The sequence below is a fragment of the Asparagus officinalis genome, chromosome 2 (assembly GCF_001876935.1).
Source record: "Asparagus officinalis chromosome 2, Aspof.V1, whole genome shotgun sequence".
NCBI classification, from domain to species: Eukaryota; Viridiplantae; Streptophyta; class Magnoliopsida; order Asparagales; family Asparagaceae; genus Asparagus; species Asparagus officinalis.
In genome coordinates this window covers 10,930,405-10,951,790 of record NC_033795.1, presented here as the reverse complement: position 1 = coordinate 10,951,790, position 21,386 = coordinate 10,930,405, and the positions used below count along the sequence as shown (strand labels likewise).

The window sequence follows — 21,386 nt, the reverse complement described above, 5'->3', positions numbered from 1 at the left end:
AGCCGCTCCCGCTCCTCGAATTCCCTACGCTCTCTCTCCGCGATCTCAGCCTCTTCTTGCTCCCTTAACCTGATCCTTTCCTCCTCCTCAGGATCATTGGAACGAGCTTCCTCTTCCTCCCGCTCTCTGATCGCTGCTTCCTTTCGAATCTGCTTCCTCTTCAGCTTCTTCAGGGCTTTTCTCTTCTCCTTTCGACTCTGGAGACCGCCTAGGGTTTCGTTGACGGTCGGTTTCGGTTGTTCGTCGGCGGTGACGGGATCCGCCATTGCGACAGTGGACGTTAGGGTTTGGAGCTACGATGAGTTTTGGGAGTTAACAGGGGGCTTCATATTTGTATATTTGGGTTTTTACGATAATCATTGAAATTGCTCTCAGAACCCAATGCTTTTAGGGTTATTTGCGTATATACCCTTTACATAATGGATATTTTCAACATTATCCCCCACATCTTAGTATTAGCAAATTACCCCTCAAATCATCAATTTCGTGCCAAAAGTACCCATAAAATCGACAAATTATTAACTTGGTGCTAAAAATTTTACTATCATGTTGATAATTTTTACATTGCGATTATAAATTAGCTTATCATAGTTGATTGCTTTAAGGCTAATTTTTTCCAAAATTAATGAGTAGTTTTGCAAATATTGAGATTTAAATGGTATTTTTGCAAATACCCATCATTTAAGAGGCGTATATGCAAATGACCCAAGTTTTCATTATGCTTTTTCCCACTCTTGATTGGAAAATGAGGATTTAATATTAATTTCAATGATTAGAAATTCTTGTTATCAGAGAATTCATAAGAATTGAAGGGCCAAGTAGCAATTTCATTTGATTTAAGGGACTAATTTTATAAAAAAAAAATTAGACACTAACATTGAAAACACCTTGCATATTTCAGCTTGTCTTTTGAATGCGTCCCTATGGCCCCGTTTGGCAAATGGTTAATGAAGAGGGGTTAAAGAGAAGGATTAATGTACTTCGCCCATTTGATAATCCGAAGGATTAAATTATTAACCCGTTAAATAAGTTTTATTTTAGCCCTTATTATCAGTTTTAGTGTTTGGGAATAACAATGATTTTGACTATTTTCTTTATAATTAGAAGGGTTAACTCTTATTCCATTTAAATAGGAGTATTAGTAAACCCCTCATTTTGAGGGGTTAACTCATTTTAACCCCTCTAGAGGGTTTAACTTAACCCTTCTATATTTTTTATGTTTGGCAAATTATGGAGGGTTAACTCACTTTAATCCTTATATAGATTTGTTATGTTTGGCAGGTTAAGAAGGGGTTAAATCTCCTTAACCCCTCACTTAACCTTTTGCCAAACGGTACCTATATGACTTATAGAGTTATGGTTAAGCTAATTTACAACGGAAAAAAAAAATCTTTTTATAGGGGAAAAAAATACTTCCGTCATATATATTTATCTCATGAGCTACTGAGAAGAGAGAAACGAAATCCTTCAAGTAAGAGTAAGGAGGTAACATGAACGAAAAAGAAACATTGTTGTATACATAAACTATGACGGAACTAAAATCATGGGCATATGTTTCAATTCTTCCAAACTTATAATCAGCCTCCTACAATATACTAAAATAAGACCCTAGGATGCCACTTCCATCCATCCATCTATCTTTTTATGTATCTAATATACTAAAATAAGGTATTAGGATGTCACCTTGTCAAAAAATTTAAGTTTATTGACAATTCGTTTTCCATATTTATTTGTGCGACAATCTTATTATATTCTCTCTACTTACTAGTTAAAACAATTTTTTTGAGATTGACCATTACTCTTTTGTGTCCATATCTATAAAATAAACCAGTTGTTTGATTTAACCTTCCGCTTCACGTAATTTAAAAAAAAAAAGAAATAAATGGGAAAAAGGAAAATGAGTCACTCTGCTTGATGTCATACGCAGCTGGTTGCTAAACTTTATCTATACATTTGGCACAATAAAACTAGAAAAGCAACAGAAAAAAGGTAGCCAGAGAACTCACACTTTAATGGGTCACTCATTTTCCAAAAGAACCTTAACCACCATGTATATTGCCGAGTTGGAAGCGCTATGAGGGGTAATTTAGGGATTTGGTAGAAAAACAGTTTACACCATGACAGAGAGGGAGAGAGATCTACTAAGGAGGGGTAACTTAGGGATTTGGAGAAAATACAATACACACGATGTATATTGCTGAGTTGGAAAGGCTAAATCACACTTTATTGGGGGAGCGTTTACACACGTGAGAAAGGTTAAATGGGCTGCTCACATGAGTTTTTTAAAGTTGGAGCGAACTCACAACTTTTCCAATCCTTAATTTATTATGTATTTTCTTTACAATAAAGAAAGACCACCATTGCCCTTTCCTCTTCATTGTGGTTAATGTTCTCTTGCTTGAATTTTCTAATATTTACTTGATTTTCGTTTTGGAATAAAGATCATTTTCTCTTTTGTTTATTACAAGGGCAGAGGTTATTAATGACATCCAGATTTTAAGATTCACACAAACTTTTTTACTGAGACAAAAGTTTTTCATGGTTATTTGTTTTTTAAGGAGGTGTTTGTTTCAAATCCAAAAATTATAGGATTTGGATTTTCATATGGGATTTAAAATTCATAGGCTTTCTAACATGGGTTGGGATTTTTAATATTGTAGGATAACAAATACTATAATTTATAATATTTTTGTAATAATCCATTTTTTAAGTTGCAAATCAATTAATTAAGTTGGTTAAGTATGCAATGTTTCGTATAGGACGCCCATATCATATTAGATTTAAAAAAATAAACAATTAAAGGCCCATTAATGTTAACCTAATAAAATGCCCATCTAAATATTCTGCAGGTTCTTTTGTTACAAAGTTAGAGATCGTGAGATTTTCATTTTTTTTTTATTTTGACTGAAATTAGTTTCTAAACGAGCATTCGCGAGTACTTGCTGAATGCTAATATAAGTTCTCAAATCGAATTCGAATAATATTAAGTCTCCGAGCCGAATATGAACACGAGTTTGAACATGTGGATTAGGGTTGAATTCGAGCTCGAATAGGGTCCAACTATTCACACTCCCAAACAGTAACTTTGGGGGTGTGTGAGGACTAAATTGCCCTTCCCAAACCAAAACAGGCCAAGTCTATTTCAGAAACACCCTCAACATCAAAAGGGCATTTTCGACAATCCAACTCCCAAAATTACTGTTTGGGAGTGGATATAGCAAACATGCTAGAATAGCGGCTCCGTTTGGATACCATGGTGTTTTACTTATTTCCATGGTGTTTTTGCCAAAAACAAAACACCATGTGTTTGGAAACCATGGTGTTTTTGAGCTAAATCATCCTCAAACCAGAAACACAACACTTATTTCAAAACACCTAAAAGGTGTTTTAAGTTTGATGTTTTGGTTTTGAGTTTGAGAATGTGTTAATATAATATCTAACATAATATATTAAATGTAATTAGTATAGAGTTATTATCAACATGCTTATTATAATATACTATACTATACTATAGTTAATCTAATATATTAGTAATATTTATTAAATAATATAAAAATATAATAAATAAAATATCTTATATAATAATATAATAACATATTAAATACTAGTATTTAATATGTTAACAATGTATTATATAATAATAAATAATAATAATATATAAATAAACTAATAAAAATAATAAAAATTTATAATAATAATATAATAATATAATAATAATATAATAATATACTATACAATAGTATAATATAATATTAAAATATTTATAATATATTAATTTATTAATAACATAATATTAACATTATTAATAATATTATTTTATATGAATAATAATATAATATTATATTATATTAATAGTAGTATAATATTATATTAATAATAAAATAACATTATTATAAAAATATTAATATAATATATAACAATAACAAATTGATATACCAATATAATTAAATATATAATTATTTGAAAATAATATGTAATAATTATAATATAATACAACTCATTAAGTACAATATAATATTATAATACATTAATCAATTTTATATTGCATTATATTTAATACTTCTAATACTATAATAATTTAAACTAAATATTATAACATTTTATTTATAATATATTTTATTATAATTAATATATAATATATTAATAATATGTTTAATACTAATGTTGTAATGGGTCAAACTAGTGTTGACCAAAAATACTTAGCATGATGCTTTGAAAACATTTTAAGAGAAAAACACAACACTATGATGTTTTCTTACAAAAACACAACCAAGAAAACACAATGGTACCCAAACAAAGCAGCTTTTGATCTCAACCGTTAAAGCCCATACCAATTGGCAATAACAAAACCCGCACCGGCCTCGATATTTTGACCCGCACAATGGCTTCTTCATCACTGCGATTTTGTCCTCCCCCTTCATCGCCACTCCCCAAAGCCCTAGATAAATTTCAGCCAAAAATTAGGAATTCCGCCGTCTCTCCCCTCTCAATCCCCAGTTCGACACCTCTACCACTTTCATACCCTCGATTCTCCCGCCGGATGTCTTCCGTCAGGGTTTCTTCCGGTGGAGCGAACGGCGCCCCCGTCGCCGTTGCCGAATCTGGTACCTATCTAATTCTAGTGTTTTTTTTTTGATCTGTTTAATTGATCTAATTTCTGTTCAACTTGTTAGGTTTGAGGATTGGGGAGGTTAAGAGGGTCACTAAGGAGACGGATGTTTATGTGAGGATAAATTTGGATGGCACTGGGATTTCTGAATGCAGTACTAGTATTCCGTTCTTGGATCATATGTTGGATGTAAGAACTTTGATTATTATACTATTACTTTGTTCTGATTCCCTTTTTTTAGAGCTGTAGATCATTTTGGCTTCATTTTTGCTTCGTAGTAAACAAATTAAGATTTGAATAAACAAGACCTTCTCCTTGCCATTGGATTTTTACACTCAAAAGCTTTCATCGCAGCAACTTGCATCGCATGGGCTTTTTGATGTATGTGTGAAGGCAACCGGCGATATCCATATTGATGATCATCATACGAATGAAGATGTTGCTCTCGCAATCGGAACGGTGAATGCGCTAACGGATTCTATTTATGCTTGTTTTATGTGGAAGTGTTGTGATAAGATTATTGTTTTTCTGCACGCGCAGGCGCTCCTTCATGCGCTTGGAGATAGGAAAGGGATCCAGAGATTTGGAAACCTTACAGCTCCTCTTGACGAAGCTGCGGTCGAAGTTATACTGGTACATCGTAACTATTTACTCTTTTGTTGATATACATGAACTTTGTTTCGGATGAAAATAATTTCGAGTTGTAACTTTCATCTTTATAATCCAAGTGTTGCTGGAGTTTCATTTATGCGGTTTTATGTATGAGTAAGTAGACTAAAGGTCTGAAATAAGGGATAACTATGAACCTGGAACAGTATCATATCGCATCACTGAATGTCTGATTTGCTTAGTATTTGTTTTGTTCAACTTAGTTTCTGTGCTTGCTTGAAGAAATTGATGCAAACTGTTTGTTGAATGTTATCTCAGAGAATAGTCAGTGTTTTTCGCTAGTGGTTCTTTGAATTTTACCAAGTTATACTGACTACATCACACAATACAATTTAAAATTTGCTAAATTGAAGCCTGATATCATTGTGCACTTCTAGCAGTGCAAGTGTGCAAATGTGTTCATCTTCCATGACAGCGTAGTGCTTTTGTATGTACACTCCAGTTTTTTGTTATTTTTATCATGATAAAATGCTGATTACAATGTCTTAATTGTCGATGATTGTAAATTCAGGATTTGTCTGGCCGTCCTCACTTAAGTTATGATTTGCAAATCCCTACGGAAAGAGTTGGTACCTATGACACACAGGTAATTCTATCCATTCTCAATCTATTAATGCCTGTTTCATTGTTGGTTTGACATCCAGTTTTAAGATATTGGTAGTATTATGAACATGCATTCCTATGTATTCATATTTCACATATGTGAGCTCAATCAGCTATGAGCCTAAGATGGTATCTTATAAGGCAGCATAGATTTTCATTTATATTTCTGATATTTTCTTTTTATCGCGCAAGATAGCAACTGGTTTTCTCTGATATGTTTGTTGTTTAGGACCATAACCTAAAAGTGTTGTGTGATAGATTTATGAAAAGTCTATCCTACAAAATCTGACTTAGTAAGATACGGAGAATGCATTTGTCAATTAGCCTTATTGTTTTCACACTACAATCTTGTAAATATTCGACCACATAGTTCTCTTACTAACACTATATCATTTTCCCTTTCTTTCTTAAGAATCAATAAAGTTTTTCATCGTTATATTTCTTGCATAAGCTGCGCTAATATAATTTTTCCTATTGGAACTTGTAGTTGGTGGAACACTTCTTTCAGTCTATTGTTAACACATCTGGTATGACACTTCACATATATCAGGTATGTTTCGCCTATCGTCTAATTTATATTTAAATGTTACTATTTGTCTATTGAACTATACTACTTTCTATTTGTTTGTTACCCCTTTCATTTAAACTATATGTTTAAACGTTGAAATGTAATACATAAACCAATTACAAGTTATTATCTTCCAATGAAGATTTGATCATCTCTACAACAGTGTTGAAGAATATGGGTTATGTAACGCTTGACCTCCTGTTAGTGGTTAGGGGAAAAAACGCAAAAAAAAAACGTAACGCATAACATAAATTACATTGTTTATTAATTATTTAGATCTTTTACAAATACTTACAATTTAAAATAACTAATATTTAGAATCATTAAACTTTTCAAGCATAAGATCACAATCATCAAATATAAAAAATATAGGATCACAATTTCTTAATAAAAAGTTAATCACATATGACTAACAACCATTCCAAAAGCATCATCAAATGATCAAGTATGTTAATGTCGTCAAGTTTAAGGCAATAAAAATGAGTTTAAAATAAACCAAACACTTCTAACTCTCGAGTTCTTAACTTTACAAAAATATTGTAATTTCTGATTTAGTTAACTAGTCAACCAAACTAAACATGATTATGTAACAACAGTAAGAAATTTTGCATACACAGAGACTGTGTGCAAACTTCCACAAAATCTAGTATTAGTGAAAACTGAAAACTAAAATTTATTCAAAATCAAGTAGTAACTGAAAGTAATTATCTCACCAACACAAATAACCGACTAATTAATCACTGTACTCTAATTCTATTACAGATCTTAAAAAAATTATGTTGAAGGATAAAGTAATGGAGCAACAAATTTAATATGATTTAGGGTAAATTGGCAATATAAAAGATTGAAATTTAAAAGATAATTTCAGAATTACTATTTATTTAAAGGATATAGATTGTGATGCCCAATACATAACTGAAAAATAAAAAATTACCTTACCGGAGTCACAAAAGCCACTGATAGCTGGAGGAGTTCCAAAGGAGGCGAGGAGTTAGGGTTTGGGTTGGAGGAGGTGAAGAGATCGCATATTCGCAGGAAGACAATAGGATGACCAGGACTAAAAAGGGTAGGGTTTAAATGATTTAGACGGCAGAGATGCATCCATGCGTCCTATGCAATTTAACCTAAAAAACTCATGTTAACTAGTTATATAACATAATGCACATTTAATGCAATATAATGTATTTTTTCGGGTTAAACAATTTCAACATTGAATGAGTGTGTTACATAACAAGAGGGCACCGTTAAGTTACAAAATTGATTATAACGGGTTATATAACGCTTTCTTTAAACATTGCTTTGCAATATGGTTTGCATGTTGACATTAGGCTTTCCTGATAACTTTTTTTTTTGGTTTCTCCTGAAATTCCCCTTTACTAAGCCAGTGCCTATAAGCTTTACAAGTTGGTCTTAGTAATCAAGGTTTTAAGTGTCAGATGTCGGATTCATGCCGAATGGCTAAAATTCATGTCGGATAGCGAAAATCGGAGATATGTCAGAGGACATGAAATTTATCAGCTTGTCATATCGGATGATGTGCGTATGTGTAATATAATATCATAAATGAAATTTAAACAAACTTAATGAATTCTATTATCTAAACATATAAAAAAGTAAATAACTTATGATGTTTAGGATTGATGTTGAAGGAAAGAGGTAAGAAAAGAGAACCTCGATGTTGGCGGTGAAGGAGAGAGGAGATCGCTCGATATTGATGTCGAAGGAACAACTCGGAGAATAGACCGATGAGATGTTAAAGGAGAGAGAGAAGAGGAGTGACGAAAATGACTCTGGTACTTTTTGCCCCTAACCGATCGGGTTTTATTTTTGAAAGCAATATTAAGTCAATCAAAAATTTAAACCCAAACCTGATTAGATAAACATAACAAAAAAAAGTTAATTTTTCAGGCTGAAAAATCAGCCGATATAGCTGGCATGTCCCCCGATATATCCTGCTAACATATCCAACATGTCTCCCGATATATCCTGCTAACATATCCGACATGTTCCCTGATATATCCGATATGAACCCTGAAAATGCAATACACATTGAGAAGCTCCCTATTGTGTTGGTTGGTCCCTAAATCCACCATGTCAGCCAACATGGCCGCCATGCATGGCGGCTGATATTTAAAACACTGCTAGTAATGCCTCTAGCTCTTAGTTCTTTTGGTTAGCATTTTGATATACAGTTCCTACTATCTGGTATTTCCTTCCACCTTTTTATGACGTTACACTTAAAAAATGTTATAATATTTGCTCTTCTTTTCTTGCAATTCCTGTGACTTAATGAGATATGATGACTTATAATTTCTGCACAGCGTGCTGGAAAGAATTCACACCATATCATTGAAGCGACGTTCAAGGCATTTGCTAGAGCTCTTCGACAAGCAACAGAATATGACCTACGCCGTCGTGGCAGTGTTCCCAGGTACCCACAAGTCTTGCTTTTTTTTAAATTATTCTGCAAAAGGTCCTCTAGATTTACATAATTGATATTAATTCATCATAGATGCAGAAAGTTTGGGATCATCTTCGTATAGTCAGTTGTACGCTCTAGAAACTTAACCACAGGTTTTTGAGGGTTACTGTTTGTAATATGTTTCTGCCTTATTTGATAGTCATCTTCAATCTTTATGATTAAGAAAAATAATATTTCAAGATGGAATGGTCATTCTCAATTAGTTCTATATATTTTATTGCTTCCATTATCAATAGGTTTAATCACACTTGCCCTACCTACATTTTATTGCTTCTGTTGCCTGCCCACAACTATTTCCTTTCTCATTGAAAGTCCTTTATACTTGCATGAAGGTAAATTTTAAGGAAAAAGAATTTACTCATGCTATAATTGTCAAGAAGAATTTTTCTCCTCTACTGATATCCAATTCATCTGCAATGGTACTTCTGAATAATGTGGCTAGAGATGGTGGAGTAGTATCCACAAGGCTCTGGAAAGTACTTTCTTTTTACGAGAGAGGAATCAATGTGGTATGATATGATTGACAAAGCTGTTATGGAAAGAGGTGCCTGCTTCGGGTTGCAGCAAATGAGCTTCATATGAGCTATTCTTATTATAAATTTATAAGAAAATTAACAAATTAACAATTCCATAATAAAAATGGAAAAACAAGGAGCTAAAGAACTAATCTTTTATGTCCTTGAACATGTTTCAAAATCAGTTCTTGCTTTATCATTAATGGTGAAGATACCTGACCCCCGCCTGGCATGTGACACTAGTTGTGACTCAAGGGCCTGTTTGGCAATTGGATATAGAATACTGGGTAAGGATTGCAAACGTAGCAGGAAAATTGGAGAGTTTCGATGTGGAAAACCAGTTTGTTTGCTTGAATGGAAGTAGGAAAGCGGAAATGTTGAAGTGGTGAATATTCAGAAAATTATCCTAAATCTGCAAGTTTAGAAAGTGAGATGTGAACACTAGCAAAACAGCAATACATTTAATCTGTGGTCACTTTATTGGCCTTTTCACATTTCAATGTTAAACTGAAAATGATTAGATACCAAATATGGAGTATGTAAGTGACTATATGCATGTGTACTTTCCCTCCCTCCCTCCCTTCCTCATGAATCTGATGATATTTACCATCTCTGTCTACTTTTTGCTTCCACATTTACTCATCACACTCATCACATATTTCAGGGGCAATTATAAGGCAGAGTTCCCCATCGATCCTAGTAAGGGACAGTAGAATTTGACGTATGTAGAAATGGGCAAAAACAAAACACCTTTGTTTCCAGTAAACTTGGTAGATATTTCGTCTTAATCAATGGAGGTTTGCAGGAATTACACCCATAATGTCGTCAAAGGACTTCTTTTATTTTGTTTGTGTAACAAATTCGACTCACCTTGACTGGCTTCTCATATTTTTATTATCTTACCGATAACCAATAATTCGTCGTCACATTTATTATAGGAGCTGGCAACTACTCATATGCATTTCTAAGTTTTATAACATCATTTTGTTACTGCAGCTCTAAAGGGGTTTTGTCACGATCCTAAGCTCTCGGGTGAAAGGCATGTAGATTGCGTTCAATATCCTTACTCCATATCCATCAAAAGGGGATTCAACCATTTCAACCCTTTAGCTAATCAAATGGGAACAAGAAGGGAGAAACGAAGCGGGGATCCAAACTTATGAAGTTATGAAAGACCTTTTACTGTGGGAATCGTGTGCACTTATGATAGCAGTGATAAATTTGTAGGTAAACTATGGAGCATAAAACTTTGTTTTGCTGTGCCACGAGTTTATGCTACAATATGTGTGATTTTCATTGTACCTTCGAGCTTTGCTACAGGGACCCAAAATATGGGACCAATAAAAAGGACAAGTGAGGTGTCTCCCTCCTATTGAATAATAAGTTGGCCATCATTAATGATGACCAACTCATTATCCAATAGGAGGGGGACACCTCACTTGCCCCCCCTATTGGTCCCATATTTTGGGTCCTTAAGGAATTTTTCTTTCCTCTAATTGACCCATAAATGAAATGAAATGAAATACGTTAAAATCTCTTATTTCTTGAAACACATTTAATTTGAGCCCTGAAATAATATACAACCCTCTAAAGTCCTCGGAGTACAAATTCTACCTCAACGCCTCGCATTTTGGAAGGCACTTTGGGCCTCACGCGGAGGGATAAGGCACAAGTTGTATAATCCATCGTCTTTCTGTTTGGTTCAGAACATCCTACGACCATCGTTTTCTTCGCTCAATCTTTCCTCTTGTGAGTCTCCATAAACCCCCTGATCTCCCCAACCAGCATCCCACTCTCCTTCAACTCCGGAAACACGTAGAAAGCGTGCACTCCGTCCTCGTACTCCACCACCCTCACCTCCTCCTGCTCCTCGTCCTCGCAGCCGTTCGTCGCGTACTCCTGCTGCCGATCTGCAGGCGGTCCAGCCCCCGTCGACCGACCATCGGCCGCCTCGGAACCCTCCCCAAGGGGCTCCTCCGCCCCTCCCTTCCCCGCCGAAAACGTTCGCGCGCCCCGTGGTCCCTGTCCGCTCCCTCCGCAGGAACGCCCTCCAGTGCCAGTCCGTGCCTCCGTCGACACCAGCGGGGCCCCCTTCACCTCGGCTCGCCTCCGTCCTCTCCTCGCCTTCGGAAACGGTATATTCATCAGCCCGCGCAGGGTGACTCTCTTCCATTCTCTCGTGCTGTCCGCGTAGTATTTCGCCACGTGGTGAGCGATGTTGCCGCCGGCGCTGTCCCCCATCAGGAAGCAGTTGGACAGATCTAGGTGGAGATCGGCGAGCATAGCGGAGCCTGAGAAAACTAAATTTAAAAGTTTGACACATTTTTTGAACTCTGATACTCTAGACTTTGAGATATATATTACTAAAGCCAAAAAAAAAAAAAGGGAAGTGCAAATTAATCACTATCGGATTGGGCACTCGCAAAACCTGCAGGTCCATTCTCAACTGAGCTCAGATCGGCGCTATCGAGAAACCGGAGGACATCAAAACCATCAACATACTGAGCAGGATGCTAGCTCGCGGGCCAGCCTGCGGCAAACGTCGTCGTAGACGCGGCTCGCTGGCGAGAGGAAGGTGAAACCGCCCCATGGAAGAACACACGACGGGGCCCCCCGCCGCAGCCCGGAGGGAGAGGAAGAGGCGGAACCAGAGGTTGGGGCGGGGTCCACGGAGACGTCGCGCGAGCGGACCCGTTGACGGGGCGGCGGTCGGGGGAGCGGAGGGGGTCGAGGAAGGAGAAGAGGCGGCGGTTGGACGTCCGTCGCGGCGGCGGGTGAAGCCGGTGGCGGCTGTGAGGAGGGAGATGAAGACGCGGTTTTGAGGGGGAGTTTAAGCTGGGGCTGTGGGACTCGTTCGTCATTTTCTCGGATTCTTTTTTTTTTATTTAAAGGATTGATGGGAGAGTGAGAGTGAGGCGGAGGGAATGGAGGGGGGTGAGGCTGAGAGGGACTTTTTGTAGCGGGAAGAAGCTCAACTGACAGCTAAGCAAGGCAAAATAAAAGTAGTATTGCTACGGGGATCCAAAATATAGGATCAATGGACGGGAAAGGTGAGGTGTCCCTTCCTTATTACATAATGAGTTGATATAGCTAACTTATTATGCAATAGGGAGGGGACACCTCACTTGTCCCTTCAATTGGTCTCATATTTTGGGTCCTTAAGTCATTTTCCAAATAAAAAGCGAGCTCAACCACTTGCATGTTGGAAATAAATGAGCCAGTATGGATTCCCTGTATTTCCTCTCAACCTTGTAATAAATGCCGTCAGGGCTAGACATTGATGGCACTGGGGGGAGACGCGTAAGCGACGTCGTGTACGATGGTGTCCGCACGATATATACCACTGGATTTCTAATAAAATCTTAACTCTGTCGTTGATTGATTGTAACAGAGAGAAATTATTTTAATTTACGGGAGCATGCGTTTAGCAATAGCATATAATTTTTCTTAATCGCTTATATGACACTCGCTCGCGTCCTAATTGATTCTAAGTGTTTCGGCTAAAAAGTTTCGAGTTTGCATAATCGAGAGAAATTGTGTGTCGGTTTTGAACAAAATAGAGTATATAAATTCCAAAAAAAAAAAAGTTAAGGTATATAAGTGCTGTTGATGTACTAGTGATCATACAGTCAATTGTATCCGTGGTTAGATGGGGTTGTTGAGTATTGATAAGGAGTCGCTTTCTTCCCCGACTTTATGTCCGATTCTTGAGTTGAGTGGCTGAAGCTTACACAAGTAGAAACTCATGAGAAGACGGGGCTTGGTTCCCCTGTGGTTCCTCCGATGATCAAGTCAGCTGGTGAACTTGAGTGGAGAAAAATAAAGAACTGTGAGAGTTTTTACTTAAAGATCAGATTAAGATTCAAATCAAGATCCTGTTTTAGATCAAATCCGATCCTCCCCTTAAAGATAGAATATTACCTTCATTTATACCAAGGGTATAAGGGTAGATCAGTCACTTCGGCCGAGCACAGGATGACGGTGACGAAGTGTGGGCTGGTGGCTGAGTCAGCATCTACTTTACAGGTGTCGGCTGGCGACTGGATGAGCGATCAGCTCAACATTAAATAGGAAGTGATTGGTGGCATGACGGTGCCTGCGTGGTCCAATGAGTCATGAAGTCTATCGGGGTTAGAGGCATGATGCGTCTGTCAAGCATTAAATGCGATGCAGACACGTTGCCAGTGAGATAGACTCGAGGCAGAAGTTATTCTTTAACTTCACCGAGAAGTAACGCCTTTCGAGTAGTCCTCGCGAGGCGTCCAGCAATTGGTCGAGTGTGGCTCGTGGCGAGTTGTTTTCGACAAAAAAGGGCGACAAGTATCGCCTTTCATGTCGACATGAGAGAATGTCTGTAGGTACTAAAAAATGTCAAGGGACAAAGAAGTGTCGAATCACTACAAGCATGACGAGGGTTGTCACAATGACGAACCTCGTCTCGGTCAATGAGGGTTGTCTCAGCTAAGACGAGACTCACAACGCCTCACCCCTCAAAAGACGAAGTTTGCCATTGGAGACGAAGCTCGCCTAGAGACAAGACTCTAAATGCTTTATCCTTCAGGAGACGAAACTCCTTCAGAAAACGAAGCTCGTCATTAAAGACGAAGCTCATTATTGGAGACAAAGCTCCTATAGAAAACGAAGAACATTCAGAAGACGAAGTTCGTCAGACGAAGTTCATCTAGAGACGAACCTCGCCAAGCAGCAAGACTCGCCTCAGAAGACGAGGCTCACAACGCAGTAAGGTTCGACCATCAAAGACGAAGCTCGCCATACAGCGAAACTCGTCTCATCAAACGAACCTCGCCACGCAGCGAGGCTCGTCTCATCAAGTGAGGCTCGACGCTACGAGGCTAACGGCCATGAAGACCTAGTCAGCCAATGCGCGCTAAATCTAAGGAGTCAGTTATGCTCCTGATCACATAATTTCGACGTCAGTTACGCACTGATGACCTATAAATAGCCATGGACAGCTATGAAAGAGACACTTTTTGGGTACTACTTTTGGAGATCCGAAGATCTTGAGACCCAAGAGATCAGACGCACGCGCGTCAAGAAGCAACAGCAACCGCAAGCAGCTCAAGTACTCGAAAGAGTTCCTCCTCGGGTTGGAAGCAATCTTGTTCCAATCGTCAACGAGAAGTAAGCTCGACACGAGCATTGAGCGAGGCATCTCATCGTCACATTGAATCCACGTTAAACAAATGAGAAGTCGAATAAATCTTCTCCTCTTCTGTACTTGAAAAAGAATGACTGTAAAAAGATTATTACTAGGCGATAAAATATCTTCTTACAACTAAAACAGTTAGAACATCATTCGTTTTGTCTTTTTCGGGATTCTATAATGTCTACTCGACAAGTCGGCTGAGTTGTCGTCCTTACTAGTTTATGGCCGTCAATTTGATTGGGGCATAACATACGGTACACTTGTTCGTTGCTTGGCAATGAGTTGCTTTTTAGCGAATGGGAACACCATAACAAGTGCAAAACGAGTGAAACTATAAGGTTTTTTAGTGTCATTTAGCCAAATCAAATTGAACAATAGAAATTCGATAGGCTCTTGCAGTTTAACCGGTTCTAACCAGTTAATTAATGCTCGGCCCTAGAATTAAAAACAAAACGCGAGAGGAATATATAATGCTTTATCTTAAATAATAAATTAATTAAAATTACTTTAGGAGCTCGGAAGCCGTTCCCGACTCTCTTTTATATATAAAAAATGCGTTTTAAAAAAGCTCTATGATATTGACAGTCAAGATTCGAACCCGCCTACTACGGAAAATCCATCGTGCAGTTACTATAATTCCAATCGCAAGTAATATGACGGAAAATTAGTCAAGGATTTTTTTTTCGAAATTAGTCACCTAAATCTTTCAGATTTTTGTAATTAGTGGTCCAAAACTCATTAAGTATTTTGAACTTAGTCCATGAAATCTTCATTCGTATTTTGAAATTAGCCTCTCAAATGTTACTAGTGTTTTGAAATAGGTCCCTCTAGCCATCACCGGGTTGAAAGATTTGGGGGGCTAATTTCAAAATATTCAAAACATTTAACATATAGGACAAATTTTGGAAAGCAACCCCTTTCCAAAAGTAATTATAAAAAAGGACTTATTTTAAAATTATTCGCAAAAAATGACCTAGTTTCAGCCAGTTTGCTGAAACTGTGTCGCTTTTTACAAAAAAAAAAGTACCAAACTTCACAGGACTTGAAGAGAGCCGAAGTCCCGTGAAGTTTTGTTATGTAAAACTTCAAGTCCCGTAAAGTTTTGTTATGTAAAAAGCTTCACAGGACTTGAAGTCCCGTGAAGTTTGGTATTTTTTTACAAAAAACGACCTAGTTTCAACCAACTAGCTGAAACTGGATCGTTTTGACAAATAATTTTAAAGTAGGTAGTTTTTAATAATTATTTTTAGAAAGCGGTTGCTTTTCAAAATTTCTCCTTAGGGCCTGTTTGTTTGCCTAAAAAAATTTGAAAATCAAAGAAATGAAAAACTATTAAATCAAATAATTGTTTTGGGAGTGTTTGGTTTGCTAAAAAAAAGAAGGAAATCAAAGAAATGAAGATGAGTTGTCACCTTATTATAGGATGATGCGAGTGATTTTTTAAGAAAACTTGTTTTGATATTGTTTGGTTGGCGAAAAAAATAATGAAATAAATTATAAGAAACTTATTTCTTGTAATAGGTTGTTTTCTTTTGCTTGGTTATTTCTTAAAAATAAGAAAATATATGAGATGAGATGAGTTGTCATTATATTATTGGATGATGTGACCCACACTTAAGGAAATTGTTTTCCTAGCTTTTTGGGAGGAAAACAAAGAAATAAAATGTTAATGATATGAGATGAGTTGTCACAATCTTATTGGATGATGTGAGTAATTTTTAAATATGAGATGAGATAAATTGAGTGATGTTGTGGATGGAAATAATATTTTATTAGATGTGGTGGATGTGATGGATGAGTTGTTGGATATTGAGTGATGTTGTGGATGGAAATAATATTTTATTAGATGTGGTGGATGTGATGGATGAGTTGTTGGATGAAAATAATATTTTATTAGAAAAATAATATTTTATTAGATGTTGTGGATGAGTTTTAGGGATGGAAATGTGTGAAATTGTACTTTTTGAGTTTTCTTAGTTTGCATTTCTATTTTTTGGTTTTTTAGGAAATAACCAAACAGCCCCTTAACGTATACGAAGAACTAACTTCAGAAGGTGATAGATATCGTGGACTAAGATCAGCAAAACCAAAGCTGTCAATTGTTGACCACCTCTCTAAGAGCATCTCCAAGGGGCCGGAAAAATCCGGCCCCTTAGCTAAATTTGGGGATTTTTAAGGGGAATGGGTTCCAAGGGACCGGGAAAATCCCCCTTCAACCCCATGTCCCTTAGCTTCCTCCCCAAATTAAGGGGAAGGTTAAAGTCCCTTAACCTTCCCCTTATAATTTTTTATTAATATATTTTATTTTAGAGTTAATTTATAGTTAATTAATTTTAGTTAATGTATAGTTAGTTTAAAATAATATAATTAAGTAATGTATAGTTAATTTAATTTGATTAATATTTTTAAATTAATATAAAAATAATATGAATTTAAATTTAAAATAATATTTAACTTTTAACACAATTAATATAAATTAATTATTATCTCAATTAATTATTTGTTAGATTTTAATATGATTAATTAATTTAATGATTATATAAGGTAATTTCTTAATTTAAATTAATTAATTAATTATATTTAGTTATTAATATTTAATTATTTATTCATTTATAAATAAACCATATATTTAATTAAATTATAATTTATAAAATTAAAAAACTAAACATAATTAATTAAGGGGTAGATGACTTTTAAAGGGAAACCATTGGAGGAGAACCAACCCCTTCCTCAAAGTTTCTCTTAAATTAAGGGACATCTAAAGGATCCCTTGGAGATGCTCTAATATTAGCCTCACTCTCCCGAAGTACAAAAAATGAAGAAAATGAGGAGCAAGCACCCGAGATCACCGCTGAGGCTCTCCCGCAAAACACGCATCTTCATCACCGCCGTCACCGACCTCGCCGGCCGCCGCGACGGCACCGTCATCCGCCTCCTCTTCTCCTCCTTCAACCGATTCACTCCCCCAAACCCGACGGCGTCAGGTCCGTCGACGTCGCCATTCAACTCCTGAACAAAATCAAACGGCCAAAAAGAAGAAGGAAGGAAAAAAAATCATATAAATAAGAATACATATATTTACGGAATGTAACATTTTCAAACTAATATATGCATGGCTTTTTTTTAAGTACTCAATTTGAATGAAAATGGATATCTATTCTTTTATACAAATGGGAGAAACAAAGAGGTACTGTTCATGCTACAGTAAATGTGACAGTAGATTTACTGTAGCAGTATTACTGTAGCAGCTGAGAAATTTAAAAGACACTGTAGCAGATCGGTTACTGCAGCAGCTCGGGAATGGCACTGTAGCAGGCGAGTTACTGTAGCACCCCAGAAAATTCAAACCGGGAGAGTTTAAAAACGGCGGGAACACTGTAGCAAAAAAAAAACACCGTGCTGCGCACGGGCTGCACACTAGTTCTGATATATACAGCTGCGCTTGCCGATCTCGACCTCGATCTGTCCAGCTACTTCCTGATGAGGGGACAGCACTGGCGGAGCCACCGCCCACCACGTGGAAAAACACTGAAAGAGGCCCCACTGGTGTCAGTAGTAGATAGGGGGGCCTGACCTCGATCTACTTTAGTTTACAAGATAATGTAGGATACCAGCATTTTCTTGTAAACTAACGGGGGTTATTGGTCGGGACAAATTGGGGTTAAGGGGGAAAAGTGTTCCAATAGAATAATTTTATCCTTTTGGGATATTTTGAGTAGGGTAAAGTGAGATAAAATTGGATAATGGGATAATTTCAGCATTTGATTTGACAATTCATGTGGGATAATTGATGATGTGACACTTTATTAAAATATAATTTTATCTATTAATTACTTCTAAATTAACTTATTCAATTAGTTTAATATATTATTTAGTATATTATTATAATATAAATATTATTTTATTTTATATTAAAATATAATATATTGTACTATACTTACAAATTACTATTATTAATTATTATATTATATTATATTAGCATGTTATACTATATATAATAATTAATATAATATAATATTAATATATTTAATATAATACTTTAATAATATAATATTTAATATAATACATTATTTTATTTATACAAAAATATAAGGAAAAATTGCTTCTAGGCCCTAAATTTATATTTTCAATGTGCCCCAGCCCCCCTACTTTTTTTAATGTTCTTTAGCCCCTCCTTTTTGAAAAAATGTGTCCAAGCCCCTCCATCACTCCTCCATCATGATTCCAGCTCATTTCAGCAGTTGATTAGACATGTCAGCTCATGATTAGACATATCAGCTGACTTAAATCCCGAATTTATCCTCCTTTTTCTTATGTCAGTGGATGTTAACTCTTTTCTGTAACATGTTAACTCTTTTCTATAATATGTTAACTCTTTTATGTAACATGTTAACTCTTTTCTGTAACATGTTAACTCTTTTCTGTAAAATGTTAATTTTTTTCTGTAACATGTTAACTCTTACAGATAACATGTTAATTCTTACAGCTAACATATTAACTCTTACAACTAACATGTTAACTCTAACAACTAATATGTTAACTCTTACAGCTAACATGTTAGCTGTAAGAGTTAACATGTTACAAAAAAGAATTAACATTTTACAGAAAAGAGTTAACATATTACAGAAAAGAGTTAACATGTTACAGAAAAAAGTTAATATTAATGTGCCCATACGAAGTTCCTCGGGACGACGCCGGCGGCGGAGCGGGGAAGGGGACAAAGGGGGACCGAAGGAGGAGGAGAGAGGTGCAGCGGGGGAGAGAGACGGGGGGAGGGAGGCGGGGGAGGTGCAGCGGGGTAGGGAGGCGGTGAGGAGGAGGAGGGAGCTGTAGGGGGAGGGAGGGAGGGGAGGGAGGCGCGGACGGGGGCAGAGGGGAACAGACGAGCGAAGAGAGGGGGGTGTAGCGGAGGGTAAAATAGGCATTATGTATGGAGGTTTGCATGGGCCGAACTTGGGGAGAGGGGCTTTTTAATAATTTTCAAAAAGGGGGGGGGGCTGCTAGCACATGTTGAAGTTGGGGGGGCTAAGGCACATTTGAAAATATGAATTTGGGGCCTTGAAGCAATTTTCCAAAATTATAATATTGTATACAATAATTACTAATTAACATTTGTATTTAGTATGCCCCTACATATATAAATAATTGCATAATATGATGAATATATATTGTAATATAATAGTTAATAAATAAATATTATTTAATTTAATTATATTATAATATAGTATCATAGGATATATTGCTACTTTTATAAATATTATATAATATTTTTACTTATTCAATGTAATATTTTTTAAAATATTATTTTAAAATTAAAATTATATTATATAATATATTATATATATATATTATATTATATATATTAATATATATTATATATATATATATATATATATATATATATTATATATTATGATATATATATAATCATATATATATATATAATATATATAACATATAATTACAATAATATATTAATAGGTATCCTGTTATAGTATAATATATTATATTGTTTCAAACGATATATTATTATGTTTTAATTTAAAATTTTATTATGCTTATTAAATATTATATGTATCTATGATAATATACGTTACACTATAATTACTAATTAATATTATATAATATATATTAATAATATTATTAATATATATTATTAAAATATTATATAATATTATAATAAATACGTTATACTATAATTACTATTATATAATATTATTAATATATGTTATATTTTATATATCATATCATATATTTATAATATAATTAGCATGTATTAGTTAAGTAATACAAAAATATTTTAAAATTATCCCAATTACCTTCAAAGTGGAACAACATTATTCCAATATGGAGGATGTGGTAAATTTGGGGTAAGGTAAGAAAAATGATTTAATGACCCAAAATATGGCACCAATGGAGGGGACATGTGAGGTGTCCCCTCCCTATTGCATAATGAGTTGGCCATGAGTTGGCATGGCCAACTCATTATGCAATATTGAACGCTAGCTACCCTTTCATAGTCATAAAAAGGATAGCCCTCCCTATTGCATAACGAGTTGGCATGAGTTGGCATGGTCAACTCATTATGCAATAGGGAGGGGACACCTCACCTATCCCCTCCCTTGGTCCCATATTTTGGGTCCCCGTAACAGCACTCTTGGGGTAATTATGAGGAAGGGGTGGAGGGGATCTTTATATAGTTGGTGTAATTTAGGGAAAATTAGAGTATTTGTCCCCCAATTACCCTAACAAACCAATAACACCACAAAGTTAACTCCAATTCCAATTACCCCAATGAATAACACCAAAAAGTGATGTTCCAAAAATTATCCCATTATCCCCCAATTACCCCAATGAATAACACCAAAAAGTGATGTTCCAAAAATTATCCCATTATCCCCCAAATTACACCAATGAATAAAATAACACCAAAAAGTGATGTTCCAAAAATTATCCCATTATCCCCCAAATTACACCAATGAATAACCCCTTTATCTTAAAAATTAATATTATGAAAATGATTACTGTAATTGATTTGAATGCAAATTAAAGTAGAGAATCCATGGATCAAAAATGTACTATATTTCCCTCTTTTTTTTTGAGGGGAATGCATGAGTAGAGTTCTTGATTTAAAAGGAGAAACGAACCATCACGCTCGATTTCAATTAATTGATTGGTACGTACGCGTCGTCTGTAGCATCACAGGCCGCTCAAAGTTAGGTGGCAGAGCATGAGCCTTCAAATTATGCACGGGTAGTAGATCACATGCCGCT

The 21,386-nt window shown here is 35.7% G+C and overlaps 3 protein-coding genes across 3 annotated transcripts in view; 1 reads left to right on the top strand and 2 right to left on the bottom strand.

The window, feature by feature from the left end:
- Window positions 1-347, bottom strand: part of LOC109830819 (zinc finger CCCH domain-containing protein 16) — a 7,447-nt gene extending 7,100 nt beyond the window's left edge. Inside the window, exon 1 of the mRNA XM_020398181.1 lies at window positions 9-347. Within this exon, the coding sequence (XP_020253770.1) occupies window positions 9-266 (258 nt within the window). The 5' untranslated portion in view covers window positions 267-347. The remainder of the gene's footprint in view (window positions 1-8) is intronic.
- On the top strand, window positions 4,349-10,747 carry LOC109830236 (imidazoleglycerol-phosphate dehydratase-like). Its single transcript, XM_020397443.1, has 8 exons — window positions 4,349-4,604; window positions 4,674-4,798; window positions 4,964-5,068; window positions 5,150-5,242; window positions 5,790-5,864; window positions 6,369-6,431; window positions 8,771-8,880; window positions 10,443-10,747. Exons 1-8 carry the CDS (start codon window positions 4,382-4,384, stop codon window positions 10,468-10,470), a joined length of 822 nt encoding a protein of 273 aa, XP_020253032.1. The 5' UTR covers window positions 4,349-4,381; the 3' UTR covers window positions 10,471-10,747.
- LOC109830818 (probable carboxylesterase 18) lies at window positions 10,955-12,307 on the bottom strand. The gene is given in 4 exon segments (XM_020398180.1): window positions 10,955-11,737; window positions 11,851-11,962; window positions 11,964-12,034; window positions 12,037-12,307. Coding segments are annotated over 4 exon segments (1,011 nt in total). The 3' UTR covers window positions 10,955-11,180.